Below are 26028 nucleotides of genomic sequence, written 5' to 3' on the forward strand. Positions count from 1 at the left end.
GGAAGAGAGAGATAGAGAGACAGAACAGATTGAAGAGAGATGGGGAGGGAGGGAAAGAAGGAGACGCCGTCTGTCTGTCGGGCTTAAGAAGCCGAAAGCCAGGAATTTAATCAATGTCTGGGGACTGGCAGGAGGCGATGACGCAGAGCGAGGCTTCGTCAGTATGGATTCAGCTAGCTGGCCTAATCCAGCACAATGGCTGAGCCGTGGCTCTCTCCCCCTGCCTAGCAGTCCGGCGAAAAGGGGAGTGAGATTTTGTGTGTACGCACAATGGGCCGAGATATATATTTTGTGCGTGTGCATTTTTGAAATATCAGATTGAGGTTATGCAAGGTCATGCAATACATTTACTTTCAAATTACTTGGTTAGCCCACGGTTAAAGGTTAAGGAACTTTACGCATCGCAGTTTAACTCTCCCACCCCTTGTCAGGAGTAGACCTCAGATTTCCCCACCAGGCAAGGATGGGATATTTGACCCCATGTTGCCATCTAGTGTTTAGCTTGAGAGTTACATCTTTTCCCTGGATTTATTTTGGCAAGACTGGTCACACGCCACAAATGGTTGTTACAGGGTAAGGTTGCCAACTGACTAGAAAAGCAATAGCAGATCTAGACAGGCCTGCTCACGTGCTTTTACCAGCAGACTGGAGGTGCTGCAATCAGCTGGTGAGACTTCTCACATCATGGATATAAGCCATATCGCCTGATGTCAACAAATCAAGCTTATTTCAGAGAAACTGCCATGGCAGCTGATGGCAGCATAAGCAACGAAGTCTTGGGGCACCTTAAAGAATGCATTTGATCAGGCTACTGTGAAAGAGACAGCTGCAGCAGCTAGTTAAAAAGTTGGCAGCCCTATTCCTAAAGATTGGAAGCTTCCCCCTATCAATGCATGAAGTTCAGGAGGCTAGAGTACCTTTAAGCATGTGCAGAGTGCACTTACCAAAAGCACTTCCCAAAAGCCAGTCTCTATGCTTTCAAGGTTTGGACAGGGATTTGGTTTTTTTTTTAAATTTATTTAGAAAGTGAAGCTTCCTGTTTGGGTTTCCATGTCTCTATTTATTTAAAATATTCCCACCTTTCCATACATATTCTCAAATTGACTTACAACACCTCGCATTAAAAACACGTATCACATAATTTTTTTAGGGGGGGGAAATGCAATGAAATATAACTGGCAGCATTCAAAACCAGCTATGCAGATGAGGATCCACTACTGTGAGAATGCCAACCTCACTTCCAAAAGTGGGGGCACCTGGAGATACGCTGTGCTCTATAGCACATGTGGGCAAACTTCAGGATTGCAAGATCTGCTTTGTGTTTGCTTTACTAGGAAGCTGAGCTCCACCAATCAGAGCAAGGAGCAAAGTAGTGACTTGAGGTGTGGGGTGGAGATGGAGTCAACTACTTCCTGCACCCGTAACCCATGCAGGGGAAGAATATATCAAAAATTCCAAGCAGCATCTGCATTTCTACAGATCAGGACTTCTAAAAAAAAAAAAAATCTATATTTGGGAAAGGGGTGGATTTTTTCTCATCACTTTTTTGGGGAGCCAATCTACCGCAAATTCTCCAGCAGCAGCCTATCAGTAAATAGGCTGTCCTACCTTCTGCCTAACCCTGGCCTAGAGAATTCAGGAGTGGGGAGAGGGATTTGCACGTAGCCCATATTTTATTCTGGAAAGGGTCCAGAGCCTCAGATGAAGTTCCCAGTGCGCAGGTTGGCTGGGGACAGGCACTCCAGCTTCACGGGGCTTGCTTGGGGCGGCTTGGAGTCTTGCCCTGCCTCGGAAGACGCCAGCTTCCCTGACGACCCATCGAGAGCAGAGGGGGGTTGCTTGAGAGCTGGGATCGAGAGGGTCTGGATTGGCTGAGGCTGGGCTTGGGAAGCCGTTGGGTAGACGTAACCGTCAGTCTCGTAGAAGAACCAGTCGTAATCCTTTGGGCTGTCCAGGAAGAGGGCTGGGAAGAAAATGGGGGGGGGGAGCGGAGTAAGAAATAAACCCATTCATGGACCATTGCATCACATGACCATGTCAGGTGCCACTTGAAGTTGCTTTTCACTAAGTCAATCTGTTTTGCCTGGTATTGGCTGACTGGCAAAAAAAAATCTTTTTCAACACCTGCTAGCTGCAGCAGGGGGAAAAGGGTCTCTTTAGTGGTGGCCCCTTATTTAGGCAATTCTCTCCCTAGGGAGGCTCACTTGACACCCACATCGACGTGTTTAACTTCTCAAGGCTTCTACTACTCAGGTCACCATCTTATTCAGTTATTGTCACTGGTGGTCTATTTGTTGTTTCCTTTTACTTATTTACCTTACAATTGTGTGTAGGTTAAACCACCCTGCTCATCTTTGCCCTGAAGGGTACCATTCAAGTAACCTATTACGTTAAGAAAAAATACATAGGCAGACCACGCAACACTTCCGAATTAAGCGGGAGATCCCGGAATTACAGAAGCCAATCCTGGCTTCTGTTTGGATCTAGGAATGTCCCATTGGTGGCTTCTGCCAGAGCGCTGGACCAGAAGACACTTGTTTTTTGGCCTTGCGAGACCCAAAAATGGATGTATTTTGGTCTCTTGGGACCAAATAAAGGAGCGTCCCAATTTTGGCCTCCAAGATGTTGGAGGGTATGCAGGGGTAACCAGTGATGATCTTCCCCAGCTGTGAAGAACCTTTGGCCCTTGAGATGTTCTTGGACTCCAACTCCCATCAGGCCCCACCAGCGCAGCCAATAGCCAAGGATGATGGGGACCGCAGTCCAATCACGGGTTCTCCATCCTGATCGTTCCCTTTCAACAGTGCAGACTGTCGGCTGGTATCAAAGCATAGTCCAGCTGCCTGCACTGTTCTCCTCAATCCTCGCCCACCCGGTCCCACTCACTCTCCTTCCCAAAGACCACCCATCACTTACCAGGGTCATCAAACCCGTCCTCATACAAGCGATGGTGGGAAAACGGTTCTTTCTTGGATCCTCGGCTGTAGGCGCAATAGACCCCGATGAAGAGGCAGAGCAGCAGGCCGCAGCCAGCGAGAAACAGCCCCATGGCGTGGCTAGCTGCGGTGTGGGCCTCCCCAGCTGACAGTTGCCCTGTGCAAGAAGGAAGAATGATATCACGTGGTCCACACTAGGGGTGAAGGAGAGGTCCCATCCGCATTTAAAGCCAAACCTTATCAAGTCCTCACTTTATGAAACAATACACAAACCAAAATACAGCTCTCCTCAGAAGTTCGCACTTTTTGCAGTTTTGCAATGCAGTCCTCAAAGTTTGCAGTAGTGTGTGTGTGTGTGTGTGTGTGTGTGTGTGTGTGTGTAAAGCATCCATGAAAATGAAGGTGTTAGTGGGGCAGGGGAAACACAAAATGCGTTATATCTGGGGGAATTGCATTGCAAAAATGTGTATGTCAGTCAAAGCTGCATATAAAAATGTGTTTCTCAGAAAGAAAAATTGCACTAAAAAGCTGGTGAAATTTCGTAAGGATTTTTCATTAAAAGCACTCACACACACACACAAATGCCTGCAAAATGTGGGGAACTGAATTTAAGACTGGAAAAATGAGAAACAGAGGGGAACTGGAATGAAAAGATCTTTTTCATCCCTAGCCCACACAGAGAGCTTCGTGGGAAGCATGGACATGCCTCCTACTTTACGAAACCCAGTCCTCCCTTTTAAGGCGTCTTCTATGAAATAGAGGAGCCAGTCCTAGCAAGCCTCCCATGTCAAGGAACAATCAGGAGGGTGTGACATGGAAATGGCCCCATGGACCAAGCTGAGACCCATGCGGAGTCTCGCTAGGCCCACAAACAGAAAGTTCCCCGTCCCTTTGTCTGTTTGAAGGGTTGTCTCACCCAGGTCAAGTTTAAGACTGGAAGACAATAAGTTGCCTTGAAATTGCCAGTTAACAGTTAGCACCCTCCTGATTGGTTTGAGCAGGCAGTCACCCAGGTCACCTTCTCTACTATGGTGAGATTCATAGATCCATAAAGGGACCCCCCAGGGACATCTAGTCCAACCCCTGCAATGCAGAATCCCTGCCCACAGCCATCCCTGGGTGGGCTCAAACTACCAACCTTCTGGTTAACAGCCAGACGCACTGACCCAGATGTATTGCAAAAATAATAGAAATTATTTCTAATACTGCGTCTATCCATATAAGTTAGCAGGCGTGTGCAGTTTTTATGCAAACCTCTATCCTCGTTTGTCCACTTTCTTGACAATGCACTTCATTTGGAACTACATGTGAGCAGCCAAGGTAGACCTCACCTACATTTAAAGCAGCATCATGTCGCCTGAAACAGTCATGGCTTCCCCCAGAGAATCCTGGGAACTGTAGTTTGTTAAGGCTGATGAGAGCTGTCAGGAGACCCCTATTCCCCTTACAGTGCTACCGTTCCCAGAGGGTTGAACAGTCAATCCCTCTTCCCAGGGAACTCATACAATTGTAGCTCTCTGAGGGGAATAGGGGTCTCCTCTCAGGGTGCTTAACAAACTGCAGCTCCCAGGATTCACTGGAGGAAGCCATGACTGTTTAAAGTGGTATGATGCTGCTTTAAATGCGTAGTGTGGATGGGGCCTGAGTCTGGGTCTAGCCCATTCTAACCCCAATTTTACAGATTTCGCAACTGAGGCTGATAGATGCCAGCTTGCTTAGGGTCACCCAAAAGCCACAAGTTCTCCCAGGTCCATGATTTCATACTGGTCTGTGAGCTACTCGACCCCAGCGCCCTTCTGGAGAATCCAGGATTGGAATTGCAATCAACTAATCCCTCCACAAACAGGGATGGGGTGGCGCTGTGGGTTAAACCACTGAGCCTCTTGGGCTTGCCAATCAGAAGGTTGGCGGTTCGAATCCCCACAATGGGGTGAGCTCCCATTGCTCGGTCCCTGCTCCTGCCAACCTAGCAGTTTGAAAGCACATCAAAGTGCAATTAGATAAATAGGGAAGGTAGGGAAGGTAAGCGGCGTTTCCATGCGCTGCTCTGGTTCGCCAGAAGCGGCTTAGTCATGCTGGCCACATGACCGCTGTACGCCAGCTCCCTCGGCCAGTAAAGTGAGATGAGCGCCGCCACCCCAGAGTCGGCCACGACTGGACCTAATGGTCATGGGTCCCTTTACCTTCACCTAATCCCTCCAAAAAAACCCACACAGGCATAGGAAGATGCCTCATCCTCCAGCCCTACCTGGCAAGGCCAAGGGTTGAACCTGAGGCCTTCTGCATGCAAAGCAGATGTTCTACCCATGAGCCACAGCCCTTCCCCTGTCTGAAAGCCCAGGAGAAGCACCTTCACCTTTGGGTTTCATCAGCATAATGGCCACTCCCTGAGCTGCAGTCTCCCATTGCTGACTTCCTCCAGACTCCTCAATGTCAACCTCAGGAAACTTGAAAGGAGCAGCCTCCATCTTCTCTTGGGGAAGCCTGGGTTTCTCTGTCTGTGGGCTGGAGACCGAGGGCTCCTTGTGGTCCTGGTCCTGCTGCGTCAGGGAAGATTTGGGCGAAGATGTCGCGTCAGTGGCGTCTGACGTGGGACCTTGCGTGGATTCGGGGGATGTCTGTGGGGTGGAGGACCAGGTGGTGGGGAGAGGTGAAGGAGAGGAGAAAAGGGGCGTGCTGGGAGCTTCGTCGGTGGTAGCGTGGCTTGCACCCAGGAACAGCAGCAGCAGGCAAGCGAGAAGGTGGTTCAGATCCATTTTCAAACTGCCAGACCAGGGAGTCTCTGCAGAGGAAGATGAAACGCTGACCTGTGGCACAATACAAACCGAGGAGATCTTACACACATAATACAGGAGCAAACCCAGGAGGGCAAGTGGGACATCCATGGAACACAAAGCCATGACCACCCCCAAAGACCGAGGCCACCTCCAGACCACCCCTGTTTTGTGGGAGGGACTCAATCGCAGACCGGAAATGTAGGTTTGCTTTAGTCAGATTTATTTGTTGAAAACCTTTGGTGGTCACAAAAATACAAGCAGCACAGGAGTGAACAGAAAACAGATGGTCCCCACCAGTGCACAGGACCCCGTGATGGAGAGTGAAATTGTGTCTGGTCTGCCGAGCTGCTAAGGGGAACATCGAAACCTTAGATGTAGCATAGTACATATAGTCCATATGAACCTACCCGGACCCTGAGATCATCTTCTGAGGCCTTCCTTCATGTGCCTCCTCCTCAAGAGGTCAGGAGGGTGGCAAAACAAGAACGGGCCTTCTCTGCAGTGGCTCCCCATCTGGGGAATGCTCTCCTCAGGGAAGTTTGCCTGGCGCCTTCATTATGCACCTTAAGGCACAAGGCAAAAACCATCCTTTTTAACCAGGCCTTTGGTTGACCTGATTTACATCCTATGCCCTTTTAAAATGTGTTTTTTTTGGGGGGGGGGCTATTGGGGTTTTTGTTTGTATTAGGTATTTTGTGGTTTTATATCTTTTTTATATTTTGTGGTTTTATTCTGTGAATATTTTATTCTGTGAATAATAATAATAATAATAATAATAATAATAATAATAATAATAATGGTGACATATCCCCATCCACCAAGAAATAACAGTTTTTCTCCCTATTGTCCAAAAAGAAAACTGTGCAGAGGCTTGGCATGCACCTGTCATGTAAGGTATAGCTTGAGCACTCGTTTATCCCAAAAGAAACTCAAAACAAGATAGCTTACACATGGTGGGAGACCAGCAGGCGGTGAGACTGAAAGTTGTAGGTGCAACAGAAGAGGCACATGAAGCTATGCAGAGCACCAAGCCCCGCACTACTTGTGCTAGGAAGCCTGATCATTGAGGCCCTAGCAAATGCAACCTACACAGGTACAAAACCTCTTCTCGGTTTCATGAGGACTAGAAGCTTGAGCATCTTAGCAAGTCATCTTAGCAAGGATAAGTATGTTGCCACCAATGTCACACATATGCAAAATGTGTCTGACGTTTATCTGAAGCAATGGCAGGGGCGGACCTTCGTAATGTGACGTTCTGTGGGAGGCCAAAATTTGACACCCCCCTCCCAGCCCTCATGGTGCCTTCCCAAAGCTGGGTAAGGGAGGTGCCAGGCTTTGGGAAGGAGGTGCCAGGCTCTGGCAGGGTCCTAGAGCCCTTCCAGCTTCTTCACAAAACTGGGCAAGCATTTCTAGGCTTTAGGAACGAGGCATGAAGGTGCTCCCTTGGCGCTGGGGAACCGGTCATGTTGCCCTAAATCCACTTCTGGTAAGCAGGGAACTGAGGCCCCCAGTCCTGCCAGACGTTCAGCAATCTCACAAACAGCATGGTATTTTAAAAACAGGAGCTGGGGATTCAGGCCACCTAGATAACCCTGCACTCTAGCAGCAGACCTGCAAGGCCCTGCAAAGTTCCTTGGGGCTTAAGGAAATGCACTCTGCTCATTCTCACTGACATGTTTGCTGGACAAGCATTTACCATCAAAACAGCTTCCAAAGTCCAAGTGCAGGATCAAATTGAGCCCGGCTGCCCACAAGCCCTCAAGGATAAGCCTGAGCAACAAATCTTTCCTTTCACAGCCGCCTCTGACAAAGCTGTGGCCCAACCCTAGATACGCAACAGCAGATCAAACTCCCTTGTGTGTCAACGTGGTCCACAGGGAAGCCCTTGTTTACAGCTCTCTTGACTACTGATCATTCCCCCATCATCATCAAGCAAACACAATTTTACTTGTAAGAGCCAATTGACAGAGCAGAGCGACTTCGGAGACCTTGTTGCAAGGCGGATGCTATTCTGACGGGAGCAAAGAGATATCGCATAAAGAAGATGGAAGGCACGGCCACCCACCCTCGAATGCTCCTTGGCCATTCCTTCAGTCGAAAAGAATTGCAGGATTGTAGCTCACACCTGCACCATACATTTAAAGCACCTTTATGCCACTTTCACAGTCATGACTTCCTTCAAAGTTTATCCTGGAAAGTGTAGTTTGTTAAGAGTGCTGATAGTGGTTAAGAGACCCCTCACAGAGCGACAACACCCAGCTCCCTTAACAAACTACAGTTCCCAGAATTCTTTGGGGGAAAGCGCTGTTAAGTATATGCTGTGGACGTTCTCAGGGAGCCTGCCACTGACTGCAAACTACGCAACGGGGCAAACAGCAAGACCTCTTTATTCTGCCAAGCTTTCAATGCAGATTAAACCATTGGCCCAGGGTTTCCAGCTGATTGATTTACCCTGCTCTTGACAAATATAATTTGAAATTTGGACTGTTTTCGGGTTGTTGTTGTTGTTGTTTGCAAGCTGGCTTGAGTTTGCTTTACCAAAAGAAAAAGCACAATGTGGATTTCTAAACACATACAGACACATAACCTAAATGCAGATTTTGCATTTAAAACTGGAACGTTACTGTGCGATACAGAAAGCATGAGAAAAGGACCCCATTATAAAGCTGTACAGTGTGTATGTTATCTATCCATGTAGGTTTATTCCATGCTTTACAGCAGAGGTGGCAAACCTGTGGACCTGCTAGAAGCTGCCGGGACTACAACTCCCATTGTCCCTGACTGTTGGCATTGCTGGCTATGGCTGGTAGGAGTTGCAATTCCACCACTTCTGAAGAGTTTAACAAGGATGCATTGGGAGATATTTAATCAAAAAGTTGGCATAGCATAAGGAAAGGCTGCTGGGTCAGGCCAATGGCTTGTCTAGTCCAGCATCCTGTTCTCAGCAGCCAAGCAGAAGCCTGTGGGAAACCAGCAAGACCTAAACACAAGAGACCTTCCCCCTCCTGCCGTTTCCAGCAAGTGATATTCAGAATAATGACTAGTAGCCTTCTCCTCCACAAAGCTGCCTAATCCTCTTTTAAAGCCATTGCTGTCCTGCGAGGGTGAGTTCCACAGTTTCACTCTTTGCTGTGTTTTACAAACTTCTATCATGTCACCTAATTTCGCCTTTTCTCTAAACTAAAAAAATCCCTGAAGCTACAACCTTTCTGCATAAAGGAGTTCCGCCCTTCCCTTCATCATCTTGGTTGCCCTTTTCTGAATCTCAGAATGAATAAATGAATTTCCTAAAAAGCAGGAGGCTAACAAATAACTTTCAAGAGGTACCGTATTTTTAAAAAATGAAAAATGAAACCAGCTGAAAATTACTGAGCTCCTCCTGGTAGAGGATTTGTAGATACCTGAATTCTTTCTGCTAGGTTTGCTTTTCGAAAGGCGTAACAAACAAGAAGGAAAGTCTTTAAGGTCTACCTACCATCCAGTGTAGGTTAAGGAGGGGGTCTCCTGTTTGGACACTCGGCCAAGGAAGGGGACTAGAGCGTGGTGATGCTCAAAGGAACCGCTTGCCACTAAATGCAACAACATCGGAGCAGAATGAGAGGCCCCACCTGAAACATCTTAACTCCCCACAAGGGATAGAAACAGCTAACAAAACACAAGCCCCAGGAGAGGCCGACTTAGCAACATGGTTGTAGCTAACACTGCATCCCTTTTATGAACGGCTGGAAGTAGCAGCTGTCAGAGTTCAGTCTGGAGGGTCAAATGTTAGCTCTAATGTTGTGCCTCCCTTATTCGGAAATGAAGATTTAGAAACACACACCCACGTTTTGAAATCAAGGGGAAATTGATTCCTTTTTAAAGGGGGGGGGGGGAGAAGTCAAAATTTTGTAATAAGTTTTTATTGGTTTTACAATTTAATTTTACATTCACACATAAAATAGAATCAAAAAGTGTAGAATTCTCGGACTTCCTTCCCTCCCCCCCCGTGGAGTCCGCTAATAACCATTTTCCACTGCATAGCATATCGTCCTCTATCCTTAAAACTCTGTTTAGAAGAAGTCTTTCAGGCAAATTGAGAATTGTCTGCAATATACCACATTGGCATATATGCACGTATATAATACATAATCATATGATGTGCTACATATAGCACGCATCAAATCAAAAGGCTTTTTTATTTTTATTTTAAAAAGGACTGTGCTTATAATTTATTATTTACAGCCTTATGCTAGCACTGACTTATCTCTATAAAGTTAGTAACAAAATATATAGGTCAATGTTATCTTGAACTTTTTTGCACCAGGCTCCCCCCCCCCCCAAAAAAAAAATAATTGTGTTGTCTTCTTTCTTTCTTTTAATGATTTGTTTTGGGGGCCAGAGCACTTTTAATACATTTTAATTGTGCAAACCTAAATTTCATGGCATGTACTTCAATCCCTTCCACAAACTAGTGACCAGTGGGAGGGAACCCGTGTATCTATGAAAATAAACAACTTGTTATGTACTGAAGTTCTCACCCTGGGCCAGCAGGGGGATACTGTAGATAGTTTTCACTCAGGTCCACGTCAGTTATTTTAGGCTGGAAACCCTGGGTTGTTGTTGCTACAATGTTGACAGCTGGCTGCCTATAAAAGCAGGCCGGCTGAGCTGTTTGCTGTTCAGTTTCTGTTCCAGCTTACAAAATAAAGAGCTGTTTTGGAGAAATCGCTGTGTCGTCTGCCATGTCTACCCACTATTCAACACAACTAGTAGTGTTTTGTTGTTGTTTTTCAGAAAGGCACAGGTTGTGTTCCCACTCCCATTTCCTGTACCCTCACTCCATTTACAGTGCTGGGTTTCTAACCCGTGTTCACACAGTGTTATCCAAAACGCATATGTATCCTGTACTTTGTTATAATATAGTATTGTCTGAGGTGTTGTTTCACATCCATGGGAGTCCTTGAGCTGTTTTCAATTCCTCTCCAGCCAAGGTGTGAAAACACACCTGCATAAGAACACCCCAGCCTTGCCAATGCCAAATTGACAGCGCTGATATGAACAGCTGGTGGGAAGTCGCAGGAGGAAGAGCTGTGAGATGGACCACAACTTCACTGTGCTCTAGGGTGGTAATGTGAACACACCCATAAAAATCAGTACTGGTTTCGGGTGGTTCTGCAAGTAGCAGCATCAGGGAACACTGAGCTACTTCACTCTGGAGATTTGATGTGGGATGGTGGATACGGTTGTCTGCTGGGAGTTGTTAAAATGGTACTTCCACCACCTAGGGACACAGGTGGCACTGTGGTCTAAAACACTGAGCCTCTTGGGCTTGCCGATCAGAAGGTCGGCAGTTCGAATCTGAGTGGTGGTGGTGGTGAGCTCCTGTTGCTCTGCCCCAAGTTCTGCCAACCTAGCGGTTCAAATGCACACCAGTGCAAGTAGATATCGCTGCAGCGAGAAGGTAAACAGCATTTTCGTGCGCTCTGGCTTCCATCACGGTGTTCCGTTGTGCCAGAAGCAGTTTAGTCATGGTGGCCACAGGACCCGGAAAAGCTGTCTGTGGACAAATGCCGGCTCCCTCGGCCTGAAGCGAGATGAGCACCACAACCCCAGTGTCACCTTTGACTGGAGTTAACCGTCTAGGGGTCCTTTACCTTTTTACCTTTTACTTCCACCACCTACGTTCAACCTGTATATTTGTAAATATTACAAAACTCCACAAGCTCCCAGTGACCCCCTGCCAAAGGAAATGTAACTTCACAGTGCTGGGAGAGGTGGGGTAAGTTTAACAATGTGAAGCTGTTGAATCCTGAGACTGGCCTACTCTAGACTTCAAGAGTTGGGGGTCTCGAGATGATGTTCGTCTCCATCAGCCTCACCCAGCACAGTTGTGAGTTGCCACCCCCAGCAAAAACACTCAATCCAGAGAACAGCTGGAAGATCAAAAAGTAAGGCACATTTATTAGGCTGCAATAAGAACACTGATGACACTGGAATGTGGGCAGGTCTTGGAATCCTACACTGGGCCAGGATTCCGTCATTAAGTGCTTCCGGTTCACAAAGTTGGGGAAGATCACTGCTGCCAGCCAGCCACAATTAACCAAGCAGCCCCCAAAAGTAGGAACACAGTGATGCTTAGCAGGACTATGACAGCCACCAGCCCTCCTGAGAGGCCTCCGAATGCAACATCCATGGAACGGAAACTGATAGGTAGACCTACCATGGGAGGAAAGGGAAAAGAGACGAGACACATTTAGTATATGTAGTTAGCCCATAATACGCACAGGGGTCATGTTCTGGGGATTGCACCTAAAGCCAAAACCATGTGCTTTGACTATATTTTGGAAACAAGGCGTTGCTCAACAGGCACCCAGAGAGAAGAGCTTCCTTAAATTGCTTCACACGTTCTCTTCCCCCAAAGAACTCTGGGTTCCCCTTTCCCTGCATTTTATCCTAACAACAAGCTGGCAGCCAAGAGTAGCTAGTCCAAGCAGGTCATGCAGTAACCTCTATGGCTAACTGGGATTTGAACCCAGGACTCTGAAGTCCAGCCTTCTAACCGTTACAGCACACCGTTTCTCAAACGCCTGTTGGAGGACAAATGTAGGAAGTTGGTCTCACTCTAAAGAAGGGGTGGGGGACCTGTGGACCTCCAGACGATGCAGGACTCCAACTCCTGCATCCCCAGCTAACACGGCCAATGGTCAGGGATGATGGGAAATGTAGTGCAGCAGTATCTCTGGAGGATCACAGGTTTCCCCACCGTTCTTCTAAGAAGGAAGCCTCTCTCCAGTCCTCTATCCCACTCCCACTCCCCCCCCCAAAAAAAACCCTCTATAAATCTTGGACCTGGACTACCAAGATGCCTGAAAGCTGTAGTTCCCCTTGTACCACCACCACCACCCCTCTGCCCCGCATGTCACCTCGTGTGTGGAAAGGCTGGGACCAGTTGGTTGCAGCAAGGAGGGTCTGGACTTGATTGTAGAGAAGGTACCGGGCACTGTCCAAAGTGGGAAGGGCAAGAAAAACAGATTTGGGCATGACGTGGTTAATGCTTTATGGGACACACACATAAAGCCCACTTTCCCCCCAGAGGTTTTTCAGATTATTATCCTTCTCTTGGTGTTGGTGCTGACCTTTAAAGCCCTAAGTGGCCTCGGTCCTGTATACCTGAAGGAGCGTCTCCACCCTCATCGTTCAGCCCAGACACTGAGGTCCAGTGCCGAGGGCCTTCTAGTAGTTCCCTCCCTGCAAGAAGCCAAGTTACAGGGAACCCGGCAGAGGGCCTTCTCGGTAGTGGCACCCACCCTGTGAAACACCCTCCCACCAGATGTCAAAGAGAAAAACAACTACCAGTCATTTAGAAGACATCTGAAGGCAGCCCTGTTTAGGGAAGCTCTTAATGTTTAATAGACTATTGTATTTTAATATTGTGTTGGAAGCCGCCCAGAGTCGCTGGGGAAACCCAGCCAGATGGGCGGGGTATAAATAATAAATTATTATTATTATTATTATTATTATTATTATTATTATTATTATTATTATTATTCTCCTGAGGAACTATGAGAAAGATATTGGTTGCTTCCAGATGACCTGTTTATTAGGCATTCGTCCTGATTCGTTTGCACAAAGTTTGTAGGGAGGTTATACAACAGGCATTGTTTATTGCGCATTCTTTCCCTCGCTCCCTCAGGAGGTAGTGATGGCTACCAGCTAGGATTAGACAAATTCATGGAGGGCAAGGCATGCAACCGAGACCCAGATGACACCATTCCTCTGTAAATAAGATATTTACCCAATGAGACCAAATAAACTTCTCACCTGTACCCTCGCCCAGGAAGGACCGCTTTTGTGCAGTTTTCCTGGAGGCAAACTAAGGTGGGCCCCACCTCATAAGCGAGGTCTTTTGTGATCAAAGGCTCCTCTGTCACTGGGCCACAATAGGGTATAGGGAACTTCCTACCAATCTTATAAGTGTGGTTGTGTCCTGGAAGGAAAAAGAAGAATCTGATCTATTCTCTCTTAAGAACCCAGGAGAGGCGGGAGATTCAAATTACTTGGTGATAGATGTTGATATACAGTGTAGCATCTGCCAACTGCCCAACAGTAGGGCCAGACCCAGCAGCAATATGGCAAGCCTCTCCAAACAGGTGGTTTTATTAGGTACATTTGGAAAGAGATAATAATAATACATCCATTTCCCTCCCCCCTTACAATAACCCAACCCTATAAGGTAGATCAGGCTGAGCCGGTGAGCTTCATGGAGCGGAGATCTTAACCCACATCTCCCCAAGTATTAGTCCATGTTCTCAACGTTTACTGACCCAACCTTCCCTCCAGCTTCTTCCTAGAGAAGGTGGAAATGATAGAGAGAGACAAACAAAGGACTAATTACTTTCAGGATTATACGGAATGGAGCACCACAGTTTCTGTACAAGTCAGGGATCTTGCGCTTTCCAAAACAGCACTGGAAGGAGAATTTTTTTGAAGTGCCAACTTAATCAACAAAACTCTTGAGCAACTTTTTGCTTTATTCTACCTGTTCACCACTTCCATTACCTTCTGGTTTCACTTCCACCTCTATGGTAGCTGTCTTCCGGGAGGCCTGGCTAGGATCCAAGTCCTCTCTGGTCCACTGTTCATACAGGCAGTAGGCAGGTCGGAGCCAAAGAACAGTTGAGAGGCGGGAGTCCGGGTAGTATAAGGAAACAGGGTAATCTAATGAGTAAAGAAGGAAGGAGGGAAAGGGATCAAATACAGGCAGATGGGAAAGCAATTGAGGAAAAGAAGGACACAGTGCTTGGAAGTTATAGCTTCTATATTACACTTCTCTCAGCTAACTGTATTGCCTCCTTATGCCCCCCACCCCAAATTCCCAGAGGGATAGAATCCCAGCATCCTTCGTCCAATAAGCATAAGCTCCTTCCCCTTTCCAGAATTCAGCAATCTCCCATGGTTTCATTTCAAGGTTAAAGCCCTAAACGGCCCAGTATACCTGAAGGTTGCTCCTGCCAACCTAGCAGTTCGAAAGCACGTCAAAGTACAAGTAGATAAATAGGTACCGCTCCGGCGGGAAGGTAAACGGCGTTTCCATGCGCTGTTCTGGTTCACCAGAAGCGGCTTAGTCATGCTGGCCACATGACCCAGAAAGCTGTCTGTGGACAAACGCTGGCTCCCTCGGCCAGTAAAGCGAGATGAGCACCACAACCCCAGAGTCGTCTGTGACTGGACTTAACAGTTGGGGTCCTTTTACCTTTAAGTATGGTTGCAGCCTGAGTCACTCACCTAGTACCAGCAGAGAAGCAGATCCGCCATATAGCAGAAGGTTTATGCCAAACAGTAACATTGCCCCCTTCATCTTTGAAATAGGATAAGCAAACCCTCCACAAAGGCTATAAAGATTGCTTTCCCCAAAGCTACAACTGATCTGAGCTAGAGGGGAAGGAGCAGACAGGGATATTTAAAGGGGAAAAGACTCAGGTCACATGAGCTCCTAAAGAACTTTAAATTTAAAGAACTATGATAGCACTTTAAACAGTCACGGCTTCTTCCACAAAGAATTCTGGGAGCAGGAGTTTGTGAAGGGTGCTGAGGGTTGTCAGGAGTCACCCCGCAACACACACACACACACACACACACACACACACACACACACACCCAGCTACAGTTCACAGAGTTCACAGGGGTTCACTGTGAGCCACTTCATGAAAAGTAGCTCTGTGAGGAAAATAGGCGTCTCCTAACTTCTCTCAGCACCCTTAACTCAATGCAGTTTCGGGGGGGTTTGCTGCCAAAGAGTGCCAAATCAGCTTTCATTGTGCAACCTGAATCAGCTGTGTGTGTAAATGCATCTCGCCTAAAAATATTTCTAGGACAATCCTAGACCTCTCTACTCAGAAGTAAGTCCTGTTAAACTCAAGAAGACTTACTCTCTGGTAATGGAGCACAAGATTTCAGTCTGTTCTGTTCTTTTCTTTCTTTTTTGGTTGATAAATGAATACCCTGTGTCCTTCGAGCATATTCCACGTGGCTTATGGGGAGGGGGGTGGAATTATAAATGCCACAAAATCAAATCACATGCACTTAAAAAAAACAAAAAACAACCTGCCAAATCTATAAACAGCAGAGCAGGAAATAAAAACTGCCTGGATGAAAATCAATGTTAGGTTAACAAAAAGTAAGTTCAAACAAATGTGCAAAACAGCAGCAATAAAACATACACATACGCTGAATTAAAATGCCTTGATGAATAAAAATGTTTTTATCTTGCCCTGGAAAGTGGCAACAAATTTAGATGCCAGCCAGGTAAGGCCTGTTGCGTCTCCCCAACAGAGCTTGCAGAAAATCCCAACCCTAAAGTTGTTCGTGCAGAAGTTTCACTGAATTCAACAGCATTTCCTCCAACCCCAATAAATATGGTCTTAGTCTTGCTCTCTGTGTTCTGTCCACCTCCTACCCTTATGTAACTTGTGTAAAAACAGTGCAGATAGTCCTCCAGATGAATTACAGGGGTGGCCAGCCCAACCATTGGACAGAGTGAGGCGGCTGATTCTTTGGTGTTATGAAAGGGTGGCAAATTGTTACTTATTTAATTCATTCTTACTGGATTGTATCCAGCTAAATTCTAGATGTGTTGAAATGATTGGGCCTAAATTAGCTGTGGCCATTAATTTCAATGGGCCTATGCGATGACTGATGTTGAATACAATCCACTGGATTTTTGCTGCCAAGCAAGGATGGGTAAATCTGTCCATTTCTGTTTCCTCACTTTCCCTGTCTTAAATTCAGTTCTGCACATCAAGTTCACATTTCATTTAAGTTCTCTTTAAAACTTATCAGCATTTTAGTGTGAATTTCTCCTAATATAAATCTGTTTGTGTGAAATTTTGCCTAATATATTGATTTCTAGGCACATCTTACCCTCTCTCTCTTTTTGTACATATTACTTGGTTGGAGAACTGAGTTACAAGCACAGTTTTCAAAGCATTTTGAATCCCGTATCATTTCAGAAAGAGCAGGTTACGTAGGTTCCCCTTCAAATGCTAACCGAATCCAATTTCTCCCCCATCCCTGCTGCCAAGGAAATACAGTACATTTGCAGGGTTGTCTGCCTCGGGCATCGAAAACAACTTAGCCAACCTTAGGTGCTATACATCATGAGAACAAAGGAAGAGGCTGCTGGATCAGGCCAATGGCCGATCTAGTCCAGCACCCTGTTCTCACAGAGGCCAAACAGATCTTGGGGGGGGGGGCTCTCAGAAAGGACCACAAGAGCCCTCTCACCTCCCCCTGTGGTTTCCAGCAACAGGGATTCAGAAACATCACTGCCTCCAGCAGGGCAGGCAGGACATAACCACCAAAGCCTGACTTGTGGGGTGGGCATTGGCTCTTTTTCCTCAGTCAGGCAGCAAAATAAAAAGCCCACCCCACTCCCACCTCAGGGCATTGCATGGACCATCTCCCTGCCCATGACTGAACCCTTCTCAAGTTCAGGTGAACATCTCTGGGGCAAAACACACACCAATCTAGTTGTCAGCATCTGCTTCACATCTGCGAAAGCCCTGTGTTGCTTTTATATTGGAATGTTTACACCATGGGTAGGCAAACTAAGGCTCCGGGGGCCGGATACAGCCCAATCGCCTTCTAAATCCGGCCCGCGGATGGTCTGGGAATCAGCGTGTTTTTACATGAGTAGAATGTGTGCTTTTATTTAAAATGCATCTCTGGGTTATTTGTGGGGCATAGTAATTCGTTCGTTTTTTTTTCTCTTCACAATATAGTCTGCCGCCCCCCCCCCCCCACAATGTCTGAGGGACAGTGGACCGGCCCCCTGCTGAAAAAGTTTGCTGACCCCTGGTTTAGACCCCCTTATATCTACAGGCTGAGACTTCCATGTCTTTCTGTTTGTTTGTGTGTGTTGGGATAAAAGTCAAGTGCCGCCTCTGAGAGCGCTGGCTACGTCTGAGAAGCCCGCACATCCTGAGAGGCCTGTGCACCCGGGGGTGGGGGTGGGTGCCTGGCTCCGTTAATTTACGAAAGCAATTGAGCATCTGGCTCTGCGTGTCTGATCCTGACGCCCAATTAGCCGCATTGGGGTCAGTGCTGGCAGCTGAGGCGCTATTGATAACTTCAGCGACGACAACGCCTCGCTGTGTTCCCTTCAGAAAAGTCGGCATCTGAATGTCTGATTGAGATATTCCCTGACAATGTGTTTTTAAATGTTTTTGTTCTTAAATGTTTTTGTTTTTTCTTTTTATTGTTGTGTTGTATTGTTTTTATTTTGCTTTTTATTATTTGATGTATTGTAACTTCTTATTGTTTTTCTTTTTTTGGTAATTGTTAAACTTTTAATAAATATCTTATAATTTAAAAAAAAAAGATATTCCCTGACAAAACCCAGAGTCTGCTCTTCCCCACACCTTCTCCTCTCTTAATCCACCAGGTCCTTTTAAATGTATGGTCCTATGCTCTCAGCAGCCTGTTCCAGATATACCTCATATCGAGATATTGAGATATCTGTAGATAGGAAGCAGCCGTGAATTAAGCTGCTGTTATTAGACCCTGTATTCCCCCAGAAACAGAAGGTCCTGCCTCTTTCCACAGCAAATGCAAAGGATTGAAATATGGGTTCTGCTTGTGGGCCCATGGCATAAATTGAGGAGCATGGCTGGATCTCTTCAGTTTTGGGAATATAGAACTGCTGCTTCCATTCTGGCAGTTCAGCAGGCCTGCTAAAATCGAAGTTCTTCTTGGTGGGAAGAAGTTTGCCGTTTTAGGCCTTGCTCTTTTACTATACAAAGAATCCCGGGAACTGCGGTTTGTTAAGGGTTCTGGGAACTGCAGCTTTGTGAAGGGTAAACTGAGGTACCTAGGATTATTTGGGGGAAGTCAGGTGCTTTAGAAGCATGGTGCGTCCATCTTCCTTCTCCTTTTCTTCTGGTAGCCTGTTATTAAACAATCCTGGTTAGATGGCTGCTGATGGAAGCTATTTTGGGAGAGGAGAAGCCAAATGGCAGTTGGTTTCAGCTAGGCCCATATGGGGAAGCCTGAGAGGACACTTCTGGAGAAGGTTTCATCTAGCCTGACTGATGAAGTAGGTCTTTCCTCTCCCTCAGACACAGCCAAGTAGAATTGCGGGTGATGGAGACAGTCCTGGAAGAGGAACCCCAAACAACAATCGCTTTCAACCAGGCTGGTGGAGCAGACCTCAATGAATATGTACATACCTTCCAACATCCGAACAGCAAAAACTGGGACGCCATCTTCCCATTTTTTGTCACAAGTGGACAGTGACCATGTGATCACTGCGCGATTTCACACTGCAAACCCCACCCCCAATGCTTTTTTCAGACCAAAAGCGTGTGTTTTGTGGTGCCACGCAAGATCGCGACCCTGAAAAAAGCATTCTTTTTCCAGGGGAAATTACAGCACGAAATCATGCAAGATCATGGCACCCAAAATGGCTGCCATTCTCTCGCAAGAAAAAATGGGATGTCCCAGTTTTTCCGGGACACTTGTGAGGTATGTGTGCATCTCAGCAGCACTATTGCCTCTTGCCAACACCATGGAAATGGTGGATCTAATGACGAATACCAAAGGCCATGTTTGGCTCATGCCTGCACTCCAACTTGAGTTTGATGCACAGTCCCTTCTCAAGAGTTGCTGTGGCCCAGGATGCACTTCTTCCACCGCCCAACGGAGTGGCCCGTCTCCTTGCCCTACCCTCAGTCACATCAACTGCAACTTGTTTGTGTGCCTATTAGCGAGCCTTGTGTTAATGAGGCCCGGAGGGAAGTGAGACCACCCAGCCGCCCACCCTCCATCGACAACCAAGCGGTGAGTCACGCCATAGTGTGGGAGCAGGTTTCATTAGCGGTGGTTCTGAATGAGACCTTCCAAGTGGGGTCAAGGGGATCCGATAGTGTTTGCTCTGATAATGAGAAGAACACAAGCTGCCTAATTTCCCTGTCTTGTTAACATTCACATCATCTCCATAGACACACACTTCCGTTTGCTCCTTGACTTCTAGGCACAAGTTCAAAAGGTTTTCAGCGGGACAAAAGAAAACCTCTTGAACCTGTGCATAGAACAGTGTTTCCCAACCGGTGTTCCGCGGCACACTAGTGTGCCGCGAGACGTTGCCTGGTGTGCCATGGGAGGGAGGCGGGCGAGTCGGGCGGCGAGAGGCGGGGCGGAGGCGGCGAGGAGAGGCCGCGCAGCGCGGGGCTCTCACCGTCTGCCTGCCTGGGTGCCTGCGTGGCGCTGACGTCACGGGGCTGTAACGTGCCCCACATAGGCACACGCGGGGCGGCGAACGAGCTCCCTCCCACATCCCATCGCCGGCTCTGCACCAGGCGGTAGAGCTCGGCGAAGTCGCCGCGCTGGAAGGCCAGCAGCGCGCGCGCCTTGGCCAGGCTCTCGCCCGCCTGCGCCTCCAGGCACGGCGCCTCGGCGTCGGGCGGCAGCGAGCCCAGGAAGCGGCCCAGCCGGCCGGGGTCGCCCGCCTGCAGCAGCGCCTCGCACCCGCACGAGACCTGCTCCGCCGAGAAGCGCGGCGAGCGCGGAGGATCGGGCGCGGCGGAGGCCAGCCCCGCGCTTGGAGAGGACGCAGCAGCCGTCGCCAAACCCGATCCTCCTCCTCCTGCTCCGCCGCCGTCCTCTGGCTCTCGGCCGGGAGGAGCCTGCGGTGACGGGGCGGGCGCCGAAGTTGGCAGAAGTTGGCGCACCTCCTCGGCAGCGCCTTCGTCCTCCTCCTCCTGCCTCTGCTCTCCTCCGGCGGCGGGGGCGCGCGGCCCTCCCCGGCCGGGGGGCTCGGCGGGGCCCGCGGGGAAGGAGGCCATGTTCGCGGCACGCGGGATCGCGGCCCCCCTCGCCCGCCTCCGGCCTGCTCCTCTCCCCCTGCGCGCTGCCCTAGCCGTGCGGGTCTCTTCCCCCTGCGCCGCCGTCCCCTTTCCACATCCTAGGAGCCGCGGTCCGCCTACCGCCCCCGGGCTGCGGCGCGGCTCCCAGCCCGGGCTGGCCTCCGCCTCCTGGGACGCGCGCCCACCCCCGCGGCCCCCCAAACTTCGGAGCAACTCTCCAGACGCTTCTCCCCCGCCTCGGTCTCCCTCCTTTCCACTTCTCTTCCCCCCTTCCTTCCCTCTTTCTTTCTCTTTCTCTCCCACCCGCCTTTCCTTCTATTAACTTTCCTTTCCCCTCCCTTCGTCCTTCCTACTTTTACTCCTGGGCTCCTCCCCCCTTTGTGCAGCCACAAATCAATCTCTCTCTCTTTTTTCCCCTCTCTCTCTTCTTTGCTCAGACGCAAAAAAGCGCCGCTTTTTGGAAATCCGGACTGCTGTCCCCGCTGAAACGATACTTTAAAAAAGGAAGAACCCACTGGCTCTTATTTCTGTTTAAAGCAGTAGATCCCGAACTCTTTTGGCCCACTGCCCCCTTGGTTCCACATCCCCCAGTGTCCCCTATGCTTACTCTATAGAAAGCATTACAGGGGTTAACGCGGCTCGCTAAGGAAGATATTAATAGAATTCTGCATTTGGGGGGAGACCCTAACAGTCATCTACCATTACCTTCTATGCTGTTACTATTTTTTTATTTTTTTACATAAGTAAAAAGTGACCTTTCCCCATCTGGCATGGTGGTGTGCCTCGAGATTTTTTTCATGAAACAAGTGTGCCTTTGCCCAAAAAAGGTTGGGAAACACTGGCATAGAAGTCCCGGACCAAATGAAAGAAATTGTAGGGAAAGGGAAGTGTGGATGAGCCCCCCACACACACACAAACACACCACAAATGCATATTAAACCTGCAATTTTTTTGCACCAAAAATTCCACTCTGTCTGTGCCTATGGACTTTTAACATCAATGTGTTCTCACCAAAGTCTCCCCACTACCCCCCACAATACTTTTCCATCCTTCTGTTTAGTTCCATCATCTTTAATCACCCATCCTTTATTTCTCTCAGTCACACTTTAAAAATCTCTCTCTCTCTCTCTCTCTCTCTCTCTCTCTCTCTCACACACACACACACACACACACACACACACACACAATTACTCTCCTATCTCATATTTTCCCCTCCACAGTCCATATTCTGACCCCATTCCTTCCTGTGCCTCATTATTTTCTTTTATTAGAGTGACCCGGGGGCAACCCATTCCAATCCGATCCATTCCATCTTTTCCCGCCTCAAAGCATCGTCCTGCCTTCCCATTGATCTGGACCCCTACGCCTCCACTTGCCCTCTGTGCTGATGTCACAAGCAGAGGCAGAGGGGTATAAATTCACTGGAGGGAGATTGCTGGAGGCAGGAAACAGAGGACTGGGATACAAGAACCCCTGTGCTGTGTCACCAGCATACATAGGTAAGGAATCCAGGGGTGGGAGCCTGCCGGAGTTGCCCTTTTCACACACCAATCCCTTTCCCTGTCTTTCCCTCCTAGCCGCAGGAGCCATGGAAGCAGCGTTTGGAGCCTGCAAAAGTCCCAGGGCCACCTTAGTCATTCTCAGTTCTTGCTTGCTGCTGTCTTCAGGGGCTGTGGTGCACAACTCAGGCAGGTAAGTTGAAGGGGTTTTTCTTTGTGTGGGGTTTTTTACCTGACCACCTTTTCCATCGGTCATTCTAGATCACACAAGCCATTTTCCATCTGAACCAGATTTACAGTGGACAAGATTGGGCAGGGTTGGCAGGTGTGTGTGTGTGTGCATTTAAAGTTTAGTAACATGACCAAAGTCTTGCAAAAGAGAATGTGGCAGAGAAGGGGATTGGGAAAGGAAAGGAGAAAGTTCTTCACCCAGAATAGTTTTTAAGAATATGTTGGTCAGGGGCAGCCAACACAGTGCCGTCCAGATGCAGCCAGTGTAGCGTCGTCCCATCAGCCCCAGTCAATGTGAGCAATGGTCAGGGATGATGGGAGTTGTAGTTGGACAACATCTTGGTGGAACCAAGTTGACTATCCCAATATAGGTAGTGGGATAAATCGGGGGAACACCTTTTTGGGAACCTCCTCTCTCACTTTTTCAACAGCTGGTTGCTTCCTTCTCTTCCGAAAGAAGCCAGGCTGGGGAAAGAAGACATTAATACTGACTCTTTATCCTTTTTGGGGGAGAAGAGGCAGCAAGAAGGTGCAAAGGGAGAAGTTTGACGTTGCAGGAGCGGGGAAAGAGGGGCTGGGCTGGGAAGGGTTAAGCAGAATGTGGATGGAGCAGGGGCTTTGTTTCAAAGTATAATGAGAGGTTCTAGAGTTGGAAAGATTTGGGGCTCTTCCAGACTGTCGCTATTTTCAGGTGAGATTCACTCACATACCCGCAGACTCGTGTCTCACAATTACAATTGATTGGGAGTCCTTGCACAAGAAACCCCGTACCCAAAAGATCAGACGTTTTGCAGTAAGGAAAGTGGCAGGAAAATGCACCGGGAAGGGGGGGGCGGCACTTGCATTGACACAACTGCCATGTGACCAACCCGCAAACAGCTCAGAATGACGGTTCATAGTCAAGGTTGTCCAATCTCCCTGCAGGCAAACCAGGATGAACAAACAGGTTGTCTGGAAGAAGTGCTCAAATAATCCACAATTCTATTATTGATTTAAGAACTAGCTCCACCATTTTTGTCCGTAATTTGCTCATGGAATTCTTCAACATGAATTCCAATGTAATGGCCAATTTCTTAGTCATGTGGGGCCTGCAACAAAACGTTGCAGTGTTTGTGGAGTGCTTCTATTCAAGATTCGAGGCCATCTTCTCCACCACCAACACCCCATATTTTCATTTCCCACACTCAACTGCTTCTCAGTATTTCGTAGCCACACTGAGCATGCTCAGTCCTTGGGCTGTTTTTAAGGTTCCCTTCTCCTTAGGTTTGTTCCCCCCTTAAAGTAGTTTTCGGACTTGTGCAAACTTTGCAGTTTCCTTGAGTCCACAATAGCTCCCTCTTCTGCCGAGGCGGTGCTTTTTTTTTTTTTTGTCTAAATAAACAATGAAACTCATAGCCTGGACATAAGTAATGGAGGGAATGACAGTTTTGAAGAAGAGAGCTGAAAAGGCACAGAGAACAGGGGCCTCTTCAGACTGGTGCTTTATTGCGGGTGTATTCTGCAATATGTTCCTGACACAATCATAACGTGTCAGTAGTGGGTTTATTCTTCATGCTTTATTTGTCATTCAACGCTTCCTTGATGCTACGACATTATTGCTTTCTGAAGGGGCTAAAGCACGACAAAAGCAGGACAAAAATAAACCAGAATGTTTGGCGTAAAGAAAGTTATGGGATCCCAGCAACAGGATACGGGATTATTACTGATTGTAGACAAAGCAGTATATGACTGCCCCAAAACTTTTGCAGGCACACTGAATGGAAAGCGGAACCATGCATGGCCAACCTTATTGCCTCGTGAGTACTTCAGTGAGAATGCACAATGAAACAGATGTCTGGAGGGGCCCAAAGTCTATCAAATGTCTAGTTGAACAGTTGAACAGAACAGGGAATTGCCGTATTTTTCGCTCTATAAGACGCATCAGACCACAAGATGCACCTAGTTTTTGGAGGAGGAAAACAAGAAAAAAAATATTCTGAATCTCAGAAGCCAGAACAGCAACAGGGATCGCTGTGCAGTGAAAACAGCAATCCCTCTTGCTGTTCTGGCTTCTGGGATAGCTGTGCAGCCTGCATTCGCTCCATAAGACGTGGGAAGGGAAAAAGTGAGTCTTATAGAGCAAAACATATGGTAATAACAGGGAATGACTGTCCCCCCCCCCTTGCCTCTCTTGAGAGCATCCCGGAGGCATCTGCCTGGTAGGGACAGAATGCTGTAGGCAGACACTGAGCCGGCAATGCCCCCCCCCCCCCCCGAATCTGAACTCTCCCCTCAAGGGACCTTACTGGTGGAGGTGGCTCCTAGGTGTCTTCCAGCAGGCTTGAGACTATGGGTTTCTTACTCCACTTCCTGCCTATTAATTAAGCTTCCATTATTTCCCACGAACTAACAGCCGCCAGGTTACAGTATATCAAATTACTAGCGCAGGATTGGGGAACCCGCAGAGCTCACGTTTGAAGCAATGCAGCTCCCTTCAGCGCCAGCCAGCAGGGCCAATGGTCAGGGGCAGCAGGAGTTAAAAGCACCCAACTCCCCTCTCATCAAAGAACTGTAGTTTGTGAAGGGTGCTGGGAATTGTAGCTGTGTGAGGGATGAACTGCAGCTGCCGGGACTCTTTGGGTGGGTGCGCTGTAAATGTATTCTGTATACGCAGCCTAAATATATTTAGTCTTTTTTAAGGCGCCCAAAGGCTTGTTTTTGCTGCAACTGGCTAACACAGGTGGCTTTCTGGAGATTGCATATTGTGTGGGCAAGACCTTAGGGAGATCCATACTTGTTCTGTGCTTCCTTCAGAAGGCAATATGGGGACTCCTCCTCGGTTCCAATCTACTTGATCCCTCCTCTGGAGAACTCAGGTTTCCTATACTTTTTCTCCCAGCAGGCTCTGGAGACGTGAAGTGTCCCAGTATCCTCCAGCAGGGAGCAGCGTTGACCTCAAAGGAGCCCCTGTTCCCTGGAGCCTCCGCATCCCATCCACTACCTTGCATGACTGGATGCTCAAGTGGATGTCCTCAGATGTCACCGCCCCCTGGGCTGAGGACAATGAAGAGGAAGGGCGAAACAGGAAGTCCCGCCTGTGGGGCCCAATGAGACAGGAAGCTCCGTCTCCTAGGGGCCAGAAGGTGGCGCTGTACCAAGCCAGCTGGGTTCCAGGTTGGGGCGGGAAGCGAAGTATTGTGCTAGCGGATGATGCCGCCTTCAGGGAGAAAAGCAAGATGCTGACAGCCATGGAGAGGCAGAAATGGCTCAACTCCTACATGCAAAAGCTTTTGGTGGTGAACTCTGAGTAGGAGGAAGTGGGGGAATTGGCAGGAGGTAGAGCAGGCACGGAGATGTGAGGTGCAAGAAGGGTCAACCCAGCTGCATTTCGCCTCTCTCAGAACCAAATCCAGGGCATTGCTTGAGTGACTGAGTTTACTTATGTGCTGCTTTTCCACAAGGAGCGGGGCCCAAAGCAAAACAACTACAGTGGAACCTCGGTTTTCGAACTCAATCCATTCTGGAAGACCGTTCGGCTTCCGAAAAGTTCGAAAACCAAGGATCAATGTGCTGGCTGCAAAGTCAATGGGTGGGGGGGAGAAAAAAGTGGCTCAGAAGCCATTCGGCTTCTGAAAATCGTTTTGAAAACCGGGGCAGTTACTTCTGGGTTTTCAGTGTTCGAAAGCCGAAACGTTCCAAAACGGAGGCATTTGGGAACCGAGGTTTGTCTAATGGTTCATTTTTGCCATTTTTGAATTTACTGACA

General features: G+C 48.2%; 3 protein-coding genes across 3 annotated transcripts; 1 reads left to right on the forward strand and 2 right to left on the reverse strand.

The window, feature by feature from the left end:
* Positions 1-875: 875 nt before the first annotated feature.
* Positions 876-5700, reverse strand: GFY (golgi associated olfactory signaling regulator). Its single transcript, XM_028703106.2, has 3 exons — positions 5293-5700; positions 2917-3093; positions 876-1963 (listed from the first exon to the last, which is right to left on the reverse strand). Exons 1-3 carry the CDS (start codon positions 5690-5692, stop codon positions 1698-1700), a joined length of 843 nt encoding a protein of 280 aa, XP_028558939.2. The 5' UTR covers positions 5693-5700; the 3' UTR covers positions 876-1697.
* Positions 5701-11661: 5961 nt separating this feature from the next.
* LOC114608058 (uncharacterized) lies at positions 11662-15038 on the reverse strand. Its single transcript, XM_028751946.2, has 5 exons — positions 14978-15038; positions 14252-14410; positions 13514-13679; positions 12616-12692; positions 11662-11908 (listed from the first exon to the last, which is right to left on the reverse strand). The coding sequence occupies exons 1-5, from the start codon at positions 15036-15038 to the stop codon at positions 11766-11768; spliced, it is 606 nt and encodes a 201-aa protein (XP_028607779.2). The 3' UTR covers positions 11662-11765.
* A 7003-nt stretch (positions 15039-22041) lies between these two features.
* On the forward strand, positions 22042-25824 carry PTH2 (parathyroid hormone 2). The gene is made up of 2 exons (XM_028751788.2): positions 22042-22245; positions 25165-25824. Exons 1-2 carry the CDS (start codon positions 22142-22144, stop codon positions 25571-25573), a joined length of 513 nt encoding a protein of 170 aa, XP_028607621.2. The 5' UTR covers positions 22042-22141; the 3' UTR covers positions 25574-25824.
* Positions 25825-26028: the final 204 nt, after the last annotated feature.

The sequence above is a fragment of the Podarcis muralis genome, chromosome 13 (genome assembly GCF_964188315.1).
Source record: "Podarcis muralis chromosome 13, rPodMur119.hap1.1, whole genome shotgun sequence".
Taxonomy (NCBI): Eukaryota; Metazoa; Chordata; class Lepidosauria; order Squamata; family Lacertidae; genus Podarcis; species Podarcis muralis.